A 20,346-nucleotide genomic window follows, 5' to 3' on the forward strand; every position below is an offset into this window, starting at 1 on the left:
CTGCCTTTTTGTCCACCTCCTCTCCAGCACTTATTATTGTTTGTATTCTCAATGACTGCCATTCTGACTGGTCGACTCACATTTAATTTGAAGAAATAATACAATATATTTCTTATGTACCCTTCACCTGCCTCTCCCAATGGTAACATCTTATAAAATTATGGCAAAATATTTCACAGTTGGATATTGACATTAAAACAATCCACCAAGTTTATTTGGATTTCCCATATTTAGTTTTATGTAAATTCATGTGACCACGGTCACAACCAAGATATGCTTGGGAGTCTGGGAGTGTACAATTCAATGGTAGAGAGCTTGCCCAGCATTCCGTGAGGACCTGGGTTCAATTTGCAGCACGCGCGCGCGCGCACACACACACACACAACAAAAATAAAAGAAAAATCCAACAACACTTGGGTTTTTCTCCATTTAAAAAGAAAAAAAAATCACCTCATTATTCTAACTGGAGGCATTGTAGAGACCATAGTGTAGAATTTATTTAGGACAGTAATCATGTGGCAAGAGCCATAATAGGCAACAGTAGAGTATGGACGCTTTAATTCAATTGGCTGAATGAGACATGAAATGATCAGTCACAGAATGCAGACCACAGAGTGTAAATCCCTCCTGTGACCTTTGAAGAAACTCAGACCAGAGGTAAAATTCCTCAGTCCGGTTTCAGTGGCGGAGCCCAAAGACCCAGGGATGCCGAACTCTTTCTTGGTCCAGTGGTTTCCCAGTTTGTCTTTTCCATTAGCTCCCAGCATCTTCACCTGATGGAGCCACTTTGAGGAAAACAGGGGTTCACCAGCGCCCAGCTACATATACTGATAGCAATGGAGAGAGAGAGAGAGAGAGAGAGAGAGAGAGAGAGAGAGAGAGAGAGAGAGAAACTTTTGCAAAGCATGCAAATACCTATCAGTACAGATATTTTTAATGTGGGTTGGAATTTCATGGAAACTGAAAAGGGGCAGTGCTATCTACACATTTTCATTAAATCCAGACCTCCACTTCCCTTTTGTAGAAGATGTAAACGTGGTGACAAACATTAAGAACTCCTGGAACAATTCTATGAAAGATAAAAAGCAAGGTTTGAAAGAAAAACTTCCTGAGCTATGACAATAGGAAAAGCCCACGAGAAGCCATTCATTAGGCGGGCTGGCGCCACAGGAGAGAACTTGTGGGAGGCTGGGAAGGCCTTCACCGGAACAGATCGAGAATCCTTCTCCAGTCCAGGCTTTCAGGACACCCACTATGGGCCAGGCTTTAAGGCGAGACCCGCAATATGCACAGGGTGGGGAGTGTTGCAGCCCGGGGTAGGAGAGCGTCTGTGCACACTGAGGGCTGAAAGTACAGACCGTCCTAAGGCACGCACAGAAACAGCGCAGGTACGCGGAGGGCCTCCTGCCCTGCTTCCGCCCTCACCTGTGCGGCCTCCGGGGACCAGCCGCAACAAAGGCGGGGGTGCCAGGAGGGAGGCGCGCTCTAAGAAGGAAGGACCCGGGCTCTGGCCACCGCCGCCGCGCCCCGCCCAGCAGCAAGCGGGCGCTTCCGCCGCCTCACCTGCTGCGGCCCGGCGTCCTGGGCTGCGGGTTGACCCGCCCCGAGCCTTCAAGCGCTGCCAAGCCCCCGCGCGGGAGGAAGGGCGGGACCTCAGGCCGCCTCCCTGGCCGCCAAGGTCCTTGCTGGCCGCGCCGGCCCAGAGCGTGATCGCCTTACTTCTGCCCGGCCAATTCCCTGAGCGCGCCCCTTCCAACAAGAACCTCCGCGGGCGCGTAGGACCGAAGCCCGCGGGCGCGAGCTCCTGCCCGGTGCGCCTCGCTCGCGCGGGCCCCGAGCGCGCCCCTGACCCCGCCCCCTCCTACCCCCAGGGCCCCGGGCTGGCGCCCCCGAGCGCGCGCGCCCCGCCCCCGGCCCCGGCCCTGCGGCTCGAGCTACAGCGAGCGCCTGCCCCGCCCCTCCCGCCCCCTCCCCGCCCACCCCTCCCCCGCGCGCCGCGCGCCTGCCCTCCCGGCTCCCTCCGGGGCCGGCCGGCACTTTCCTCCCAAGTTGCAGCGCAAGTTCGCGAGTGGCCGTCTGCGGCGAGGGCACCCGGAGCTTCCCTTGTCTCTGGCCGGCTGGGGCTCCTCAGAGTGCATGGGCGCGGGCCGAGCTGGCCCGGGGGGCTGAGCACCCCGCGCCCAGCGCCATGGAGGGAGCCGAGCCCCGTGCGCGGCCCGAGCGCCTGGCGGAGGCCGAGGCGCGGGCTGCCGACGGCGGGCGTCTAGTGGAGGTGCAGCTTAGCGGCGGCGCGCCGTGGGGCTTCACCCTGAAGGGCGGCCGCGAGCATGGCGAGCCGCTGGTCATCACCAAGGTAAGGCAGCCGCGGGGCCCGCGCGGTGACAGTCCCCAAGTGGCCGCGACGCTTAGTATTGTCGGGGTAGGAGTACCGGAGGGAGCAGCCCTCTGTTCCGAGGCGTGCGACTGCTCGAGTCAGCGGCAGAGACCTGGACACCGAGGCTGACCAAGGTGTGTGGTTCCGGCTTCACCGCGGCTGCTCTCAGGAGATTTCAGGCGCCGAACTGAGTTTAAATGGCTCCCGTTCCGGATCCCTTTCCCCTCCCCCTCCGGGAAAGGGCCTGGTAGAGTCCCCTCTGACTCCTGGTCTTCCAGAGGGCGACGACTTCTACCTGCGGGGCTGTCCGGAGGTGAGAGGAGGAACATTCCTAGGAGCCAGGGGGTAGACAGAATCGTCCCCACCTGTTTGCTTCTCTAGGGTCACTAGTTCTGTACCCGTTATCACTATGAAACCCAGACTGGCAGCTGCCGCCTGCCCAGCTTCTCGATTTCCATCAGCGCATCAATATTTACTGACTTTTAGCTTCCAGACCTATATCCATGCGCACTGGATACCTGCAGAAACTTACAGAAACTTTTCGTCGTGCTTATGAAAGTAGGACTTGAAGAAAGTACTAATTGGCGTCAACTGAAATAGGCATGTATTGGGGAAGGGTTGCTTTAGAACCGGAACTCTCTTATCTCAAAACAAAATTCATCTTGAAACTTACCATTCCAAATCTGGATAAACCTGTAAAAACAAACAGCAAACCAATCTGTTTTCTGCTAGTTGAAAGTGTCTAGTGGTCAGTTTCTTTGAAAAGCGTTGAGCCCAGCCATTGTTAGGGACAAAGTTCCTTTTAAAATGTAAACATTCCTGGCTACTAGAAGCTTTTGAAGGTGACTTACTGTTTTTCTCTGCTTTTCTCCCTCACCACAGCAGGAAGAAATTAAGTGACTCCTAACCCACCCCACCGGTAGTGAATTAGGGAAGTGAGATGGCTTTGTGGTCCAAACAGCAAATGAAATGCCAAATTTCTCTATTCTGTATTTTCTCTCTTCCCGTCTCTCCTCGGACTGAGGGTTGAACCTGTAGGTCTTTGCCCACTCGATGAGTATTCCACCACAGAGCTACAACCCCAGGTCTTCTCTTACATTTATAAAACTGGAGACTTGAAGGGGATACTTGCTTAGCTGAACACTGAATTTATGTTGAATTCAGGAAAGACAGTGGCCTCAGGAAAGAGGTTGTCATTGTTATAAATTTAAGGATGTGATCCTTTATCAAATTGGAATCTTTGAAAAATCAATGGGAAGTCATAGAGTGTTTACCCTCCCATCCAGGACATGCTTCTGAATATTTCTTAAAGCACATTAGCTTGTGCATTTAAAACAAGGTTTTAGAGGCTCTTTCTTTCTTTCTTTCTTTTCTTTTCTTTTCTTTTCTTTTCTTTTCTTTTCTTTTCTTTTCTTTTCTTTTCTTTCTTTTCTTTCTTTCTTTCGGATTGAACCCATGTGATGCAAGCACTCTACCAACTGATCTATATCCCCAGCCCTTAAAGACCATTTCTGATGGCAGCAATTGAAAAGATGTCAGGTAAATAACACAGAGCTTTAGCATTTCATGTACTTCTTTTCTTAAAACAATGTAGCCAGGCACATTGGCACAGGCCTGTAATCCCAGCAGCTTGGGAAGCTGAGGCAGGAGAATCATAAGTTCAAAGCCAGCCTCTGCAACTGCACTGAGACACTAAGCAACTCAGTGAGACCCTGTCTCTAAATAAAAATACAAAATAGGGGTGGGGATGTGGCTCAATGTTCAAGTACCCCTGAGTTCAATCCCCAGTACAAAAAAAAAATTAAATTTTAAAAATGTTTTTAAAAATTCTATCTTTATAGCAGATGGAATAATTTATAAAATATTATTTGACGTGAAGTCTTGTGTTTTGGCCCTGCATGGTATAAGAAGGTTGGTGGAGGTTACTTTAACTCTAAAATACACTAGTTTCATCAGAAGTTGCTCTTTTGTACAGGTACTCCAAGTTCTAAAAACTCTGCATTCTTAGTGGCCCCCTGGTTCTTTCTATTTCTAGAAATTGAAAGATGTTGCTGGTCAAGCCCAGTAATGCTAAGCACTCTACTACTGATCTGTATTTCCAGCCCTACTTAACTTTTACACATGCTCCAATGTGGTTTTGTTGCTTAGAATGGAGGGGATTCAGAAAATCTGAGGGCATTTGTCCCTTATTTCCCTGTATATATATATATGTAAATAGATATGTGCTGTTGCACCCTAACTTGTACATGCATATATATTAGCCACATGTTCTATTGCATAGTATCAGCAATTTTTCACCTACCTGTCTTTTCTCTTGTGTTAAGATTACTGGTGATGCTTGCATATAGCCTGAGAGCTGGTAATTAACTGTCAAATTATTTAAAAGGGAGAAGGAAAATGTGTCCATTTATGGCCACTTAAACAGTGAAAGCAAACTGTTGTGTTGGAGACTAGGGAAAATTATTCTACCACCAGAATTTGAATTAATCCAAATTTTGAATCTTCCCTTCTCAGTGGCTACTGAAAAAATCATCAGAAATCATTAAACAATAATTCTTGAAATAGTTCTTTTGCACTTAAAAAATACTTTGTAATTAAATGGTTACTTATTGGAGCCTTGGGATTTGCACAATTTATTTTCTATTTAGCCAGCTTTGAATTGAGAGTAGTTTGATCCAACAGCAAGAGGACACTTTTTTTTTTTTTTTTAATGATTAAAGTGGTGTCATTCAAAAGTCTCATAGGAGTGCACATTTTAGAACTGGAAGGAGCTGGGGGTGGAGCTCTTGCCTAGTATGTGCAAGGTCCTGGGTTTATCCCCAGCAGCACTGAGAGCAAGAGACTGGAAGGGATGTTAAGAACAAGGCTGGTTCAGTACTAATCTTCAGATGGAGGAGTTTCATTAGCCTGTTTTAATAGTTGAAACAGCTGTGGCCAAGAGAGATTAAATGGTGTACACTGAAGTCACAAACCTGGGGAGTCCTGGGAAGGACCCTGAATCTTCATCCCTCCTCCTCTAATCAGTGCTGTCTACTTGCATCTGGAATTTCTTGGCAATATCATGTTGAGTAACTTGGTGACATTCATTAGGTGACAAATTTTCAACCTTGGCACTGTTGACATTTTGTGTTGAATGATTCTCTGTTGTGGGGACTGTTCCCCAAAATTCCCTGGCCTCTACTTGCTGGATACCATTGGTTATCTGACCACAGGTGTGACAACCAGATATATCCCCAGATGTTGCTTTATGTTAACCCAGTTGTGAATCACTTTGTTGAGTTAATGGTGTGTTACCTTTGCTCTTAAAGTGTCTTTGTGTTTATTTAATTCTTTTTGCCAACCCTGGCCTTGAGAGTGGTGTGTTTGGAGGCCCCTGGCCATTTCCACTGTTTGTGTGGAGGGCTGTTTTCTTTCCAAGTATTGGTCCTGAGAAAGGAGTTATTTACATAGTAAAAGGCAAACAGATACTTGCTTCATCTGCATTTTCATAGCCAGAAAAAGGAAACATCAAGTGGGACTCCCCAGTACTGCATTTTATAGTCATTTTGAGTGGCCTGGGTAAGGTCTGACTTTTCTCTGGGTCTAGTATAAAGTTAAAGGACACTAACTTCCAGGGAGCTTAGTATTTATGGAATTTGAGGTGCATGCCTGAAAACCAATGAGACCTCTGCTGACCGATGGCAACATATGTAGCTCGAAATCTTCCTGTTGTTAGTAAAAAATGCTTGAGAGCCTATTTTTTCCTTACTCTTTTTACAGAGAAAGCAGGAATAATGTCCCCACTCTAAGACCCTGCAGAGACTTGCTAGTATTTCAGGACCCGGTCTCAGGGCCTGTGTAAGCAGACGGTGGAGATTTGCAGTCCTGCTAGTTTTGCATATTTCTTTCCTCATCGGTTCAGCCAACAGAAAACTTCAATGGGGGAGGAGAGGGTGCTGACTTATAAACTTCACCCTAGTGGCTTGAATTCCCAACAGGCAGTTGGGGAATACTATTCATTTGGAAACATTAAGTACACCAGCTGGGTGTCAGGCGGCCCCCTGCTGCCTCAGGAATGTTTGTTAAGGACAAAGGAATGAAGCCTCAGCCCCGCCTATTCATGTTTCTTAGAGTCCCCCCACTAAGAGTGCCAGAACCTTCGAAGAAGACATTCTTTTGGACCTGGCCTAGTCCCTCCCCTGGCAGCGCCCTTGGGTACCCATTAGTTTTCAGGTTGCCTTTGGTAACAGACCAGTCTTGGAGGGAGACTGGACTGCTCTGGAGCTGGATGCTTGAAGATTTCCATAGGTTCCCCACCTGACTTGCCCTCTTAGAGTGCTTCAGATAGGGCATTTTGCTGGATATGAGAACATTATGTATGTTTTTTATTGTGAATGCTCAAGGCAGAATCAGGGCACATTTGGTGGGGTGTGCACTATATCCTACATAAAGCATTAGACCAAGATGGCAGAGGGCTCAGAAGGACAGATCGTTCGGGATGTGTGGGAATGAGAGACCCCAAGCCTCTCACATTACAGTGATTTGATAAGGGGGGTTCACTTTAGGGGGCCAGCAGAATCAGGGTCATCATTGACTTGGGGACTGGGGAAGTCAGAGCAGCTGCTCTTTATGTCCTTATATTTGTTAGGAGCCAAGTTCTTTGTCAAATATTAGTTAAGTCTTTGAAAAAGAGGGGTCCTTGAATTCAGCAGTAGATCTGGAACTGATGGATCTGAATTTTGTAGATTTGGGTCAACTTCTGTGTTTACCCACAATTCATGCTGCTTTTATGGGTGTCTGAGAAATGGTAGGTGGGTGAGAGTTTGCGACCCTCTGCCTTATGGCATACCTGAGTGCTGTGGTCATAGCAGGTCTTTGGAATTATAAAACCCATTCCCTTTTTGATGGCAGTTACAGTGTTTTCTGAATTATTTAGGATGAGTGTACTTCTAAAGGCTCATTTGTACTTGAGAATTAATAGTATGCTTAAAAAACATGAGGTGAGTTTTCTGTGCTGAAAGACCTTTTCAGTTGGGAGACCTTCCTTGCCAACCAGCTTTCAAATAGATCTTTATTACTCTTTCCCAGCCTGCAAATTAACTTGGCCCTGCTGAATTCTAATCCTTGTTCCTCCAGAGATGTTTTGGACAGTGGGGTGGCAAACTGCCTTTTAAAGTTCTTTTCCAAGGTCTGGTACCTGGAGGCTTTGAGGTTCAACGGGTGGAGGGTTCTTCCTCTTTGAGACATTAGTGTGCTTGACTCACACCTATAAATCCAGAGGCTTCGAGGATTATGAAAAGCTATAACTTAAGCTATGTATCACACTTCTGAACCATGCTGAATTTGGTCTTCGTGGCTCAGTTATGAGTATTTCTTAACATGTCCTAACATCTATCTGTTAGGGGGGGGAAAACTAGTTCTCCTGAGAGCTAAGTGTGGAATAACAAATAGTAGTTTTCACCTTGTCATAATGAGCTAGGGTTTCTTAACCATTTTTATATTTCATGGCCAAAGAAACTGGGCTCCTCACTTGGGGAGGGCTGCTGTTTAGTTTTTTAATTTAAAGAAATGCAGTTTGGACTTGTCTCCTCTCCCAAGGTTGTTTACTGTCAGCATGCAGATAAACCTGGATTTGTGACCAAGCTCTTGGGGCAGAGGAGGAAAGCCCTAGGCTCTGGATTTTTTTTTGCACCCTGGGCATGTGGAGAGATTCTACAAGATAATTTTAGGGTATGAAGGCTGAATAGTCTTTTTATTCAGGTTGTCTTTTAGTTTCAAAGACCAGGTAGGAGTAGGGCAACACTTTGAGCAGAAATTATACGGGTTTCTACAAGCCACAGCTTTTCCTACATATGTGAGCTAAAAATTTTAACCCACAACAAGGATTTTGAAAGAACTCTGAATTCCATGTACTCTTTTAGACCTTAAAAAAAAAAAAAATTTGATTGGAACTGGGGGATGTAGCTCAGTGGTAGAGTACTTGCCTAACTTGTGTGGGGCTTCTATCCCCATCTCCACCCCAAACAAGCAAAACAAACTAACAAAGCACTGTCAGTCTCTGATACAAGGAGGGTATAGTTTGAAAGAATTATTTTCCTGTTACCTTGTTTGAGCAAACATTTGCATTGTAGGAGATGGAGCCTGCTCCTTTTATGGATATGAATGAATGTAGCCTTCTTGTTGGGGAAACATGTGGAATGAAGATGGTTTATCATTAAAAAATAATTGGGACTGGGGGTTTAGTCAGTGTTAGACACTTATCTTACATGCATGAGGCCCTGGATTCCATCCCCACCAGGGAAAGAACAGAACAAAACAAAAAACAACTCAGAAAACTAACCTCATTATAGTTGAACCTTAAGCTAGGTCTTCTGAATTGCAAAGGTAACATTTTTTTTTTAAAATCCCTAAGTATTAAGTTGCAAGTGATGTTGACTGATCTGTTGTATGAAGATGGCAAAAAAACAGTGTTCTGGATTGGCTAGAAGGGTAGGGGTTACCTTTCTTTTGGCCAAAAGTGAATAAGACTTTCAGATCAAAGGCAAATACTGAAGGTCAAGGAGAAACCAGGCTGGGTAGATTGTGTGCCCCTGAAAGGCTCAAAAAATATATCTTTTTGATAGTTTGTTTTTATGTTTATCAAAGTGGCTCTTGCACAGAGTAAATAATCAAAAGACTCTTCTGAGTTGTTACATACCAACAGCTCCCCTCCCTAGAGACAGCCATTGAACTTGTGTCTTTTGGCACAGCTATCTCTATCCTTAAACAGTGGGTTTGCATTGTATATAGCTGCCACTTTTGTTGCTGTTTTGTTCTTCCCTCTATAGGAGGTTAGGGTTTAGATTTTCCCCCACTCTTTTTTTTTTTTTAGAGAGAATTTTAATATTTATTTTTTAGTTTTCGGCGGACACAACATCTTTGTCTATCTGTGGTGCTGAGGATGGAACCCGGGCCGCACCGGGCAGCAAGCATGCTACCTCTTGAGCCACATCCCTAGCCCTTCCCCCACATTCTTTAACTGCCAGCCTGCCTTCTCCCAGCTTCATTTTAACTCCTCGAACTCTCAATGTAATTACATCATAATTTTGTTTGGAAGAAATTTTTTTTTTCAGCCTTGGCGCTACTGACATTTGGCCCAAAACAGTTGTGAGACTGTCTTTTTTGTAGTAGCCTCCCTGGCCTCATCCCACTAGGTGCTAGTCACACCCCTCCACCTATCTCCGGATATTGCCAGTTGTCCCTTGGGGGCAAAATAGCCCTCTTAGAGGAGCAGTGAGTTAACAGTATTCAGTGTTGACATTGTTTTGTTTTTTTGCGGGCCTGGTGCACACCAGGCAAGCACTCTACCATTGAGTTAAACCAAAGATTTGATAGCTCTCTTGTACTTATTTTTTAAATTTTTATTTATTTTTTCTTTTTGTAATGCTGGGGCTCCAACCCAGAATCTCACCTACGCTCTGCCATGGGAACCACATTCCCAATACTATATTGTTTTGATTACAAATGCTATCACTCTTGAGTCTGGGGATACATACTTATTATTATTTTTCCTGCACAATATTTTGCAGTTGCTGGAATTAATTATACTTTTTCTTTGCTTAATTTCCTGTCTACTTATTATTGATTCATCTCCCAAATCTTCCTCAATTATGAAACATCTCTTATATTCACATACAGAGTGTGTCATCTTTTGAGACCTTCACTATCAGCAAATGTCATAATTTTATCTTGAGAAGTTTCATGGTTTGGTAAAGTCCCTGTTGGAGACGGTTGTCTCTTAGCACTCTGAAGGTGGTCTCCTTTTGATGCACAGTATTGCTGGAGGGACATCAGATTTTCATCCTTTTGACTGACTCTAAACTTATTTTTCAGTTTTTTATATTTTTGTTCTAGATTTCTAGGAGATTTTGTGTAACCTCATTTTCCAATCCTTCCTTTGAGTCTTAAATGTATATACTCTTTTTTTTCCACATTCCAAAATGTTGTTTTTTGGATGTTCCTTTTATATATGGTACTGAAATTGTTTCATGGTTCTTTCTTTTCTCTGATAATAGTAAGCTGGTTTCTACTATCTTTCCACGTAGAGTCTATTTCCAAACTCTACTTTCATTGTTTGCTTTGGCTTCTCTCTTTCCCCATAGTAGTTTCCTTCAAATGTCTAGTGCTTCTTGGCCATCTACTGGTATTGAAGAGTATGTTGCCCAAAATAATGGAGGCTCTGTGCATGTGGGCAAGTGATCTGGTGAGGCTCTTCTGTGGACTCCTCTAAGGCAATGGGCTTAAGATCATTTCCTTCTGAACTGGCCATGTCAGATAGTGACTTTTTCTCTACCTAATAAATTTCTTGTACAGAGCATATTTAGAGGTGATGGGAAGTCTGCCAAAGGAGGGGACCCTTGCCTTGCTCACCTGGGTGAGAGTGCCCATCTCTGTCCTCTTCTCTGACCACAGTGGTTCCAGTTTGAAGGGAAGGTCACCATTAGTAGTAAGTGGCAGTGCTTGCTTATGTCTGAAGCTGGATCTTGCATTTGGTTTCTAGGCTTATCTAATCTTTTTTTTAAGCTATTATTATTTTTAGTTGTAGTTATAGAAGGACACAATATCTTTATTTTTATGTGGTGCTGAGGATTGAACCCAGTGCTCCACATAAGCTAGTCACGTGCTCTATCACTAACTACACCTCCAGCTCCCCTCGGCTTATCTAATCCTTAATCCTTCAGTCCATCAAACTAGAATCACTTCTGTTTTATTGTATTAACATGGGGATTAAGTGAGGCAGTGTGTAAAACTAGCTGTAATAAATTTGAGTTCCTTCTTAACTCTCCTCCCTCCATTTCCCTAATGAATTCATTAAGAATTCATTAAGAATTTGGGAAACTTGGCTGGGTATGATGATGTACACTGGTAATTTCAGCAATTACAGAGGTGGTGGCAGGAGGATTGCAAGTTTAAGTTCAGCCTGGGTAACTTGGCAAAGCCCTCTCTCAAAGTAAAAAAGGAAGAAAGGTTGGGGATGTAGCTCAGTGGTAAAATACCTCTGGGTTCAATCCTTGGTACCACTGGTGGGCATTGGGGGGTATGGGTTAAGGAAGTATTTGGAACACTATTTTAGAAATATAAATTTATTGAATGACCCATATAGCATAGACAGATTCATAGCTAGGTTTTGAATGGCATATGATTTTGTGACTGGTTTTAACTGTTTAGTATGGGTTTATAGGAATGCATTTAATTACCAGATGCATCTATTGCCAGCTCCAGAATATCGTCTTGTGTTATGTATAGTCCACTAAAAGTGATTATTTCTTCCCTACCTTCTAAACCACTTAAACCCCTCCTTTTAAACCACTTAAAAATAATACTGTTTTTTCTTTTCATTATAATATTTATGATTTTTTAGATCATATGATATTCAGAATAATATGATTTTGTGTGTGTGTGTGTGTGTGTACTAAAGATTGTAACCAGGGAAGTTCTGCTACTGAGCTTTATCCCCAACCCTTTTTATTACTTATTTTAAGACATAGTCTTGCTGAGGCTGACACTGAACTTGAGATCCTCTTACCTCAATAAGCCGAGTCAATGGGATTACAGGCATGGGCCACTGTGTCTGGTAAGAAAACATTTTTAAAAGGTGATTTTTAGGAAGTGAAAACAGTGGAAAAGGTGAACATTAAATATGCCTGTGACAACAGACTCCATTTCTTCACTCTTTGGCAGAAGAAAACCTTTCAGGGTGTACAGCTGTACCCACAGGTTCCTAGTGGGCCTGTGTTAGACTCTATCCCAGCTTCTCTTGCAGGTAGGTGTGGCCATGTGACAGTGTTACCCAGGGGAGTGCTTGAGTTTTATACTCCAGCTTGCCTTACTAGCACAGGTTCCTGAATGACAGAGGAGGTGACTTGTCATGGCATGTACCATTACATGAGCCAGAAATAAACCAGTGTTGTGTTTTGGTTCTTGGATAACATGCTGTGTCAGCGTAGTCTAGCAAAAGAAATCTTGAGACAAATCAAAAGTTTTACATTCCACTTTGAGAGAAAAAAATATAGACTTTATTTATACCCCATGAGCCAGTGTGACTCTTCAGTTTGTTGAAGGAATCCCTGTGGGTGTCCAATTAGCATGTAGCTTATTGCCTCCACACTTTAAATTGAGACTTTCACACCCAGTCTTTCCACCCCAGTCTTTTCTTTCTCTGAGCTGAAAATTTGATTTTTCCCTCTGTCATGTTTTTTCTTCCCTTCCCTGCAGATGATTGCCTGGGAGCTCTGGAGAGGTAGGGCAGGAGGCTGGGAGGATGCCTAGTGTAGAGTCGTCAGGTAGGGCTGGCCAGAGGCAGAGGTGGGTGGGCTGTTGGAATGGTTTCAGGGATTGGACCTTTCTCCTGGCTCTTCTGTCCTTCCTAACCACGTGGGTTTAAGTGCAGAACATTTTGCCTGGGAGGGGTATACTTTAAGTCATCATTAAGGGCTGTTATCAGATTAGTTAATTATAATCCTGTATGGTAGACTTTTTCTTCCCCTGAGGAATAGCACACAAGTACAGGAGTTAGACCAGCAGTGGGAAAGGAGATGAAGATGAGGGCCAAGTACAGCTGGCTTCAGGAGGAAGGTAGAGCAGGCAGTGGGCTGGGGAGGGTGCCTAGGAAGTGGAGAAGGAGGGCCTCAACTGTTCCAGGTACCATGTCACCTAAGGAGGAAGAGTTAGGAAACCTTATGGGGCCCCAGGGCCTGGGTGCTTGGAGCTGCAACCCTCCCTGGTTTTGCAGTGCAGGTGAAGGTGATTCTTTGCTGATGGCTAGCAGATTCTGAAGCTGAGGAAATTCTGCCCCTTTGTTAATTGTACATATATGTGTAACTTTGTAAACACAAAGATATTTATCAGTGCTCATTGTACATATACTTATAAAGTTATAAGGGTAGTGTTCTCTTTTTATTTTTATTCATTGCAAAAACATTAAGACAATATTGAAAACAAATTAAAGGAAGAGACTTAACAGTAGTCCACATACTTAGGTAAGCATTTTATTTGTGGAAGTACAACTATATTAATTCCCCTTCCCTCTATTGAATGCTTTGCTTTGAATCATTAGACCCACTTATTCATTGGTTGATGGTAATTCTTAAGAATTCCATTGTCAAGGGCTAGGAATGTAGCTGCTCAGTGTTAAGGTGCTTGCCTAGCATGAATGAGACTGTGGGTTCAGTCCCTAGCACTGCAAAAAAAGAGGAAAAAATTACATTGTCAAGAGTCTTTGGGATCAGATCATAAATTAAAGGAAGTTTTAAGTTTTTATATGACACTTGAAATGTTAAAAAGTGACATTTGGGGCGGGGGTGGTGGTGGTGGTGGTGGTGGTGGTGGTGGTGTAGGTGTAGCTCAGTGCTAGTAAAGCACTTGCCTAGTATGCACAAGGTCCTGGATTCCATCTCTAGCATTACCAGAAGGAAGAAAAAGAAAATAAAAAACAAATGATATTTTGTTATCATATTACACACACACACACACACACAGGAAAAACCCTACTTGTTTCTGGAAAACAAAGTTTAGGTTGATCAAAATGTGAGTTTTTGCAGCAACTGAATTTCTGTTATGTTTTGGTATGTGCAGCTTTTCTTAACATTTTCATTATGTTTTTGAGGCCCTAAATCTTGAAGTTTGGAAAGAAAACATCTGGACTTAAAAAGACAGGCTTGCTTCTGCTCCAGTCATATTTATTTTCTGTTGATTTAACAACAGAAGTTTGTACACAGTGGATCCCACTAGGGTTTATGAGATGGAGGTGGTAGAGTTATCTTCACTCCCCCTCCCCATTTTCAGGGGCTGGTGTTTTGGAGAAGAGTAATTAAAACCCCATACCATTCTGCATATTTGTGAAATTTCAACCACAAAGATACTTTTGCATTCTTTGCTGCTTTCTGGGAATGGGTGCTCCTTCTTGTGCCCTGAAGAGGAACTCCCTTTGTTTTTACAGAGAGTTTAATTCTCAGATTACCCATGCTGTAATTGCAGTTTTGAAAAAGATGTTTAATTTACACACACACAACAAAAAAGAAACTCAGTCTCCTTTTCTTTTGAACTATTTTTGCAGTGACCTCTATGGGCTCATTTCCTTTGCCGTTTGCTGGAATGTTGCTTTCTCTGGAAGGGTTGTCTGGGGGGGGGGTCTCCTGTGCTTCTTGAACTGAAATGTGCATATAGACACTATATGGCAGTCTCAGCTGCTCTTCTGAACTCGGGAATGCCTGTGCATGTTGCTAAGATCCTTCAAGTGCAGCATGATCCAAATGGAAATTTTTCTTTTACCTTCTCTAATCCCTGTCCTCAATTTCTAATTAAAAAAATTTTTTTTCAAAGATGTTGATAGACCTTTATTTATCTTATGTGGTGCTGAGAATCGAACCCAGTGCCTCACACATACCAGGCAAGTGCGCTACCGCTGAACCACAGCCCCACCTCTTACAAACTTTTTTTAAAAAATTGATTTATTTTTAAATTTTGAGACAGGGTCTCTCTAAGCTTAGGGCCTTTGCTGGCCTTGAACTTTAGATCCTCCTGCCTCAGTCTCCAGAGTCTCTGGGATTACAGATGTGCACTACCATTCCTGATTTCTAATCTCCACCATGGATTCATCACTGAACCCAGAATTCATCCTTCATGCCTCTCTGCCTTTCACTTTCCATAGCCAACTGATCACAAAATCCCTTTGGTGCCTAAATATCTTGGGACTTTTGCTTCTTTTCCATTTCCAGTGTGATTGCTTCTGTTAATCTTTGCCTGGTTAATCACAATAGTCTCTAATGTAATCCTTGTCTGTGCAGACTATTCCAGACCACCAGCAATGTATGTGCCAGAACACCAAAGTGGTTTTCATGCCCTTGCCAGAAAGGCCTCAGAACTCCTTCGAAAACACCTCAGCTGGGTGTAGAAAGTTCCTTATATTTTCGCTTCTATTTTCACCACCATTTGCTACTAACTTATCATGTAATACTTTACTCAGGGTATTAAAAATTTTCCTCCCTGTGTCCCAGTCTCATCTGTTACCTTGGTTCTTTTGTCCAGAATTGTCTGATATGGTGACCACTTGTCATATGTGACTGCTGACCAGTGATATTTTAACTGTAAGTTATACACGCTGGATGTTAGAGTTAGTGTGAAACAACACCGATGTATCATATTTCATTAATTACTACTTTGTATTGTATATGATCATGTGCAAATGATCATATTTTGACAACATTGGGTTAAAAAAGTAAAATCATTAAAATTAATATCTTTTTACTTTAAAAAAATATTTTTTAGTTGTCAGTGGACTTTTATTTTTTTATATGCAGTGCTGAGAATGGAACCCAGTGCCTCACACATGCTAGGCAAGCACTCTACCACTGCCACAATCCCAGTCCCTATTTTTACTTTTTTAAGTGTGCTTCCTAAACCACTTAAAATGTGTGTGTGTGTGTGTGTGTGTGTGTGTGTGTGTGTGGTGTTTGTGTCTGTCTCTCATTTCTGTTGGACAGCTCTGCTTTATACTTTTTCTTTCTTTTTTTTTAAGTGTTTAATTTTTTTTAGTTGTTGTGGTGCTGAGGATCAAACCCAGGGCCTTGCACATGCTAGGTGAGCACTCACCGCTGAGCCACAACCCCGGCCCCATACTCCCCACCCCCCTTTACTGCCTGCCTGCCTTTTTTTTTTTTTGGTGCTGGACATTGAACTGAGGGGTGCTCAACCACTGAATCACATTCTCAGTTCTTTTTTTTTTTTAATAATTATTTTTTAGTTGCAGTTGGGTACAATACCTTTATTTTATTCATTTATTTTTATGTGGTGCTGAGGATCAAACCCAGGGTCTCCCACATGCGAGGTGAGTGCTCTCCCGCTGAGCCACAACCCCAGCCCATATTTTTTTTTTTTTTTTTAAAGAAAGAGTGAGAGAGTGAGAAAGAGGGAGAGAGAGAGAGAACTTTAATATTTATTTTTCAGTATTTGGCGGACACAGCATCTTTGTCTGTATGTGGTGCTGAGGATCCAACCCAGGCTGCACACATGCCAGGCGAGCGCGCTACCACTTGAGCCACATCCCCAGCCCCATCAGCCCATATTTTTTGAGACAGGGTTTTGCTAAGTTGCTTAGGGCCTCACTAGATTGCTAAGACTGGCTTTGAACTTTGGATCTTCTTGCCTCAGCTTCCTGAACCCCTGGGGTTATAGGAACTCCCTGCTGCTTTATACTTTTGTCAGGCAGATTTTTGTCCTTGGACCAGCAGCCCCTTAGAAGTGCCAATCTCAGACCCTATGTCAGACCTACAATTATTAGAATTATTACTTGTAACAAAATCCCTAGGTGATTCATTCAGATGGTGAAATATGGAGAAGGATTTGTTGGTCCCTTAACATCCTACATTATTTGAGGCTTTGCTAGGTTTCTTTCTGAGACATTCATAATTTTGTGGAAGGCTTCTCTCATATTGCACCACTCAGGAGAGTAGCTCCTGATCCTCCCTCCCTGATTATGCACAGTACTCCCATAGTGCCCTTCATGGACCTCACTAATCATTGATCTCACAGCCTAGAGACCATTGGGCTAGGAGGTTCCTGTGAGATGCTGATAAATGCAGTTTGGATTTTACTAAACATATGTACCTTGTTAATTGTTGCAATTAAACACAGCCAACTCTCAGAGTTGCTGTACAGATCACCTCAGTACACAGAAATCACTTTTTTCTCCTCCATGATGACATGCAATGGATGGTGCTCATGCATGCAGTATGTTCCATGGACATACCTGGGCTTTGGCAGACCATGAAACAATTCTGCACCAAGGGAAAGAAGAGCACTTTTAAATTAATCTACTGCTGCTGTTTGGATAACACAAGCTCATGATAGCTAGTGATGTACGTGAGTGTGTTGAATAGAGGGACAGCTAAAAATCTTTGATTTGGGCGGGTAGGGGAAACTGAGGATGGAACCAAGAGCCTTGTGCATGCCGGGCAAGTATACATCACTGAGCTGTGTTGAGGAAGGTGTGCTGGATCCACTAGACACTCCCTTGGTGGGAGGATCCAGAGCATTCTGTGGTATGTGATGGCCTATGGTCAGAGTACCCTTCTTTTTGTTCCTGTCTTCCCTGTGGTAATTCCCATTGAATGAGGTCTTTAGAAAGGTGGGGGCCCAGGGGGCCATTTCCTTGGGGTGCAAAGAAAGTAGATGTGTGACTTACATTTTTACATCCAGCACTTGGGATCTTGAGTATTGCATAAATACAAGGGACTCTGACCTTAAGGGAAGGTCACCTCTGTGACCAGCCTGCTGTGGCTGACAGGCCAGGTGGCTGAAACAAGAGCCTGGATTCTGTGACCTGAAAGGTTGGCTTCTCAGTTTCGGGCCACCTTGTTTCTGGCCCATTTTTCAACCCTTCACCCAAGATTTCACCCATGTTTCTGGTAGCATCTTAGCAAATTGCCTTTCAACTGATGTGTAAGAGTTGGTTTCTGGTGCTTAAAATGACCTAGTAAAAGGCTGGCAGGTTTTGGCACAGTATCATTTCTCATTTGTTACCTGTTACATATATGGCACCAAACTGCTGTGGGAAAAGCTAGTAGTCTGAAGGGTCTGAAGAGTGGCGTCTGGAGAATGGCTGTGGTGAGTTGGAGGGACAGCTGTCTTTTAAACACTGACCACTGAGAATGAGTTTCCATTCTACTCTTGCTGGTGCTGGCGGATCTGGAGTCCTAGTAGAGCATTAGAAAATGACACCTGGTAGGTACCGAGCACCTATTGTATGCTAATCATTGTGCATTATGCCACAAAGTCTTGGGCACTGGGAATTTTCATATCTTGGTATCACCAAGTCATGCAGTGTTGAAGTTGTGCAGCTAGAATCCAAATAGCATCCATAATGTTTCAATCTCTGGTTAATTTTATGTGAATGTCATAGCATTTCTGAGTAGTTTTGTTCTTGTTTTTGTTTGCAGTGCTAGGTATTAAACCCAGGGCCTCAAGCATACTAAATACATGGCTCTACCACTGTGTTCCATCTGAAGTAGCCCTTCAGGGTAGGTTTGTATTGGTGCTGTGGTCTGAACATTCCTATCCTTCCTCCACCCAAATTTCTGTATTGAAATCCTTGCCTCTACAATTTTGTTTTAGGAGGTGGGGTCTTTTTAACAGGTGATAAGGTAGAGCCCTCATGAATGGGGGCTTGGTATAACAGTGTCCTTGGTACCCTTTCTATTGTGTGAGGACATGGTAAGAAGATGCCATTCATGAACTAGAAATGGAACCTTAGCCTGCCTTGATCTTGGACCTCCAAAACTGTGAGAAATGCATTTCTGGAATATACTGTAAGAAATGCGTTTCTTGGGCTGGGGTTGTGGTTTAGTGGTAGAGCGCTTGCCTGGCACATATGAGGCACTGGTTTTGATCCTCAGCACCACATAAAAATAAATAAAGGTATTGTGTCTGTCTACAACTAAAAAGTAGGGGAAAATGAAAAAATGTATTTCTTATTTCTGAGCCATGAAGTCTATATATTTTTTCTTCTTCTTTTTTTTTTTTTTTCTTGGTACTGGGGATTGAACCCAGGGGTACTTAACCACTGAGCCACATCCCTAGCCCCCTGCCCTTTTTTAAAAGGAATCCAGTGCTATTTTTTTTTTTTTTTGTAGTTGTAGATGGACAGCATGCCTTTATTTTATTTGTTTATTTTTATGTGGTGCTGAGGATTGAACCCAGTACCTCACATGTGCAAGGCTAGTGTTCTGCCCTAGCCCCCAGCCCCTTTTTGTATTTTATTTAGAGGCAGGGTCTCACTGAGTTGTTTATGCCTTGCTAAGTTGCTGAGGCTGCCTTTGAATTCATGATCCTCCTACCTTAGCCTCCCAAGCCACTGGGATTACAGGTATGCTCCACCATGCCTGGCATAAGTCTATGTATTCTTGTTATAGCAGCTAGAACAGCCTAAGACACTAGTGAGGAGAGTTAGGCTTAGAGATATCAGGGATTTTCCTAACCTTGTAGCAGGTAATGTCTTCACTCTGCACAGCAGGTGTACTCTGGGGCTTATTGAAAACGGCTTCATTTTCACAAGGAGAAATGAACTTTTGGTCCCAGAATTTTTTATTTTTACTTATTTTTTTGCTTTGTAGTACTGGGGATAAACCCAGGTCCTCATGCATGCTAAGCAAATGCTCTACCTTAGAGCTCTATCTCCAGCCAAGAAAATGTTTTGAAATATATTGTTTTAATATTAAGTGTTATTCTATGTAATATATAATATATACAGAACAAATATGTATCATCAAGTTAGATTCGTTTAAGTGACAAATATGTAATTTTCATATGATGTATATTAATATATCAATGTTAACACAAGCATAAAATGCAATTTTAATACTTTTCCTATGGAGGTAGGGCCCAGGGAAGGCTTCTGCAGTCAGGGTTACAACTAGCAAATGAAGAAACTAGGTTTTCATTCCTTGCTTTTCAGAGTAGGAGAAATAGTTCAGTGGTAGGACATGTACTTAGGATGCACAAGGCTCTGGATTCCATCCCCAGGACCTCAAAGAAAGAAAAACAAAGCATTCTAGCCTGTTCAAGGTCTCGTGAAGGTCTCTGCACTAGGTTCCCCAAGAATGGTCATAGCTAGTCCTGGGGCCATACCTAACACTTTGAAGCCCACTCAATAGAGATTTGATAGTGCAGGATGGCCATCTTGTAAAAGGGCACTTGAACTGCTGGTATCCAAGCATTCATTCTGGTAACAGGGCCTGCATTGCTTCAGGTATGGGAGTTAGGGGGCCAGGGTCAGAGCATTCCCAGGACTGGGATGGAACCTAGGCCCTGTGCCCCCTAAGCACATGTCCTACTACTGGGACATGAGCGACACACCCCCTGCTCTAAAAGGCTGAAATGAAAACCCAGCAGGTCACAAAGGGGCACTGTTTTCCATGAGTCTGGGCCACAGGGGCCTGTGGAGAAGCTGTGACTGCAGA

At 43.5% G+C, this 20,346-nt stretch overlaps 1 protein-coding gene and 1 long non-coding RNA gene across 3 annotated transcripts in view; one reads left to right on the forward strand and one right to left on the reverse strand.

Moving 5' to 3' along the window:
* Positions 1–472: 472 nt before the first annotated feature.
* LOC144372001 (uncharacterized) lies at positions 473–2,014 on the reverse strand. Its single transcript, XR_013432057.1, has 2 exons — positions 1,564–2,014; positions 473–827 (listed from the first exon to the last, which is right to left on the reverse strand). It is a non-coding gene; the product is annotated as an uncharacterized LOC144372001 (long non-coding RNA).
* A 23-nt stretch (positions 2,015–2,037) lies between these two features.
* LOC101954944 (protein Shroom2) overlaps positions 2,038–20,346 on the forward strand; it is a 131,701-nt gene continuing 113,392 nt past the window's right edge. The window contains exon 1 of one of the 2 annotated variants that reach the window (XM_078035385.1): positions 2,038–2,353. In XM_078035385.1, coding sequence (XP_077891511.1) covers positions 2,189–2,353 — 165 coding nt within the window. In that variant the 5' untranslated portion in view covers positions 2,038–2,188. The remainder of the gene's footprint in view (positions 2,354–20,346) is intronic. The other variant, XM_078035386.1, reaches the window with a different exon arrangement.

The sequence above is a fragment of the Ictidomys tridecemlineatus genome, chromosome Y (assembly GCF_052094955.1).
Source record: "Ictidomys tridecemlineatus isolate mIctTri1 chromosome Y, mIctTri1.hap1, whole genome shotgun sequence".
Classification (NCBI taxonomy): Eukaryota; Metazoa; Chordata; class Mammalia; order Rodentia; family Sciuridae; genus Ictidomys; species Ictidomys tridecemlineatus.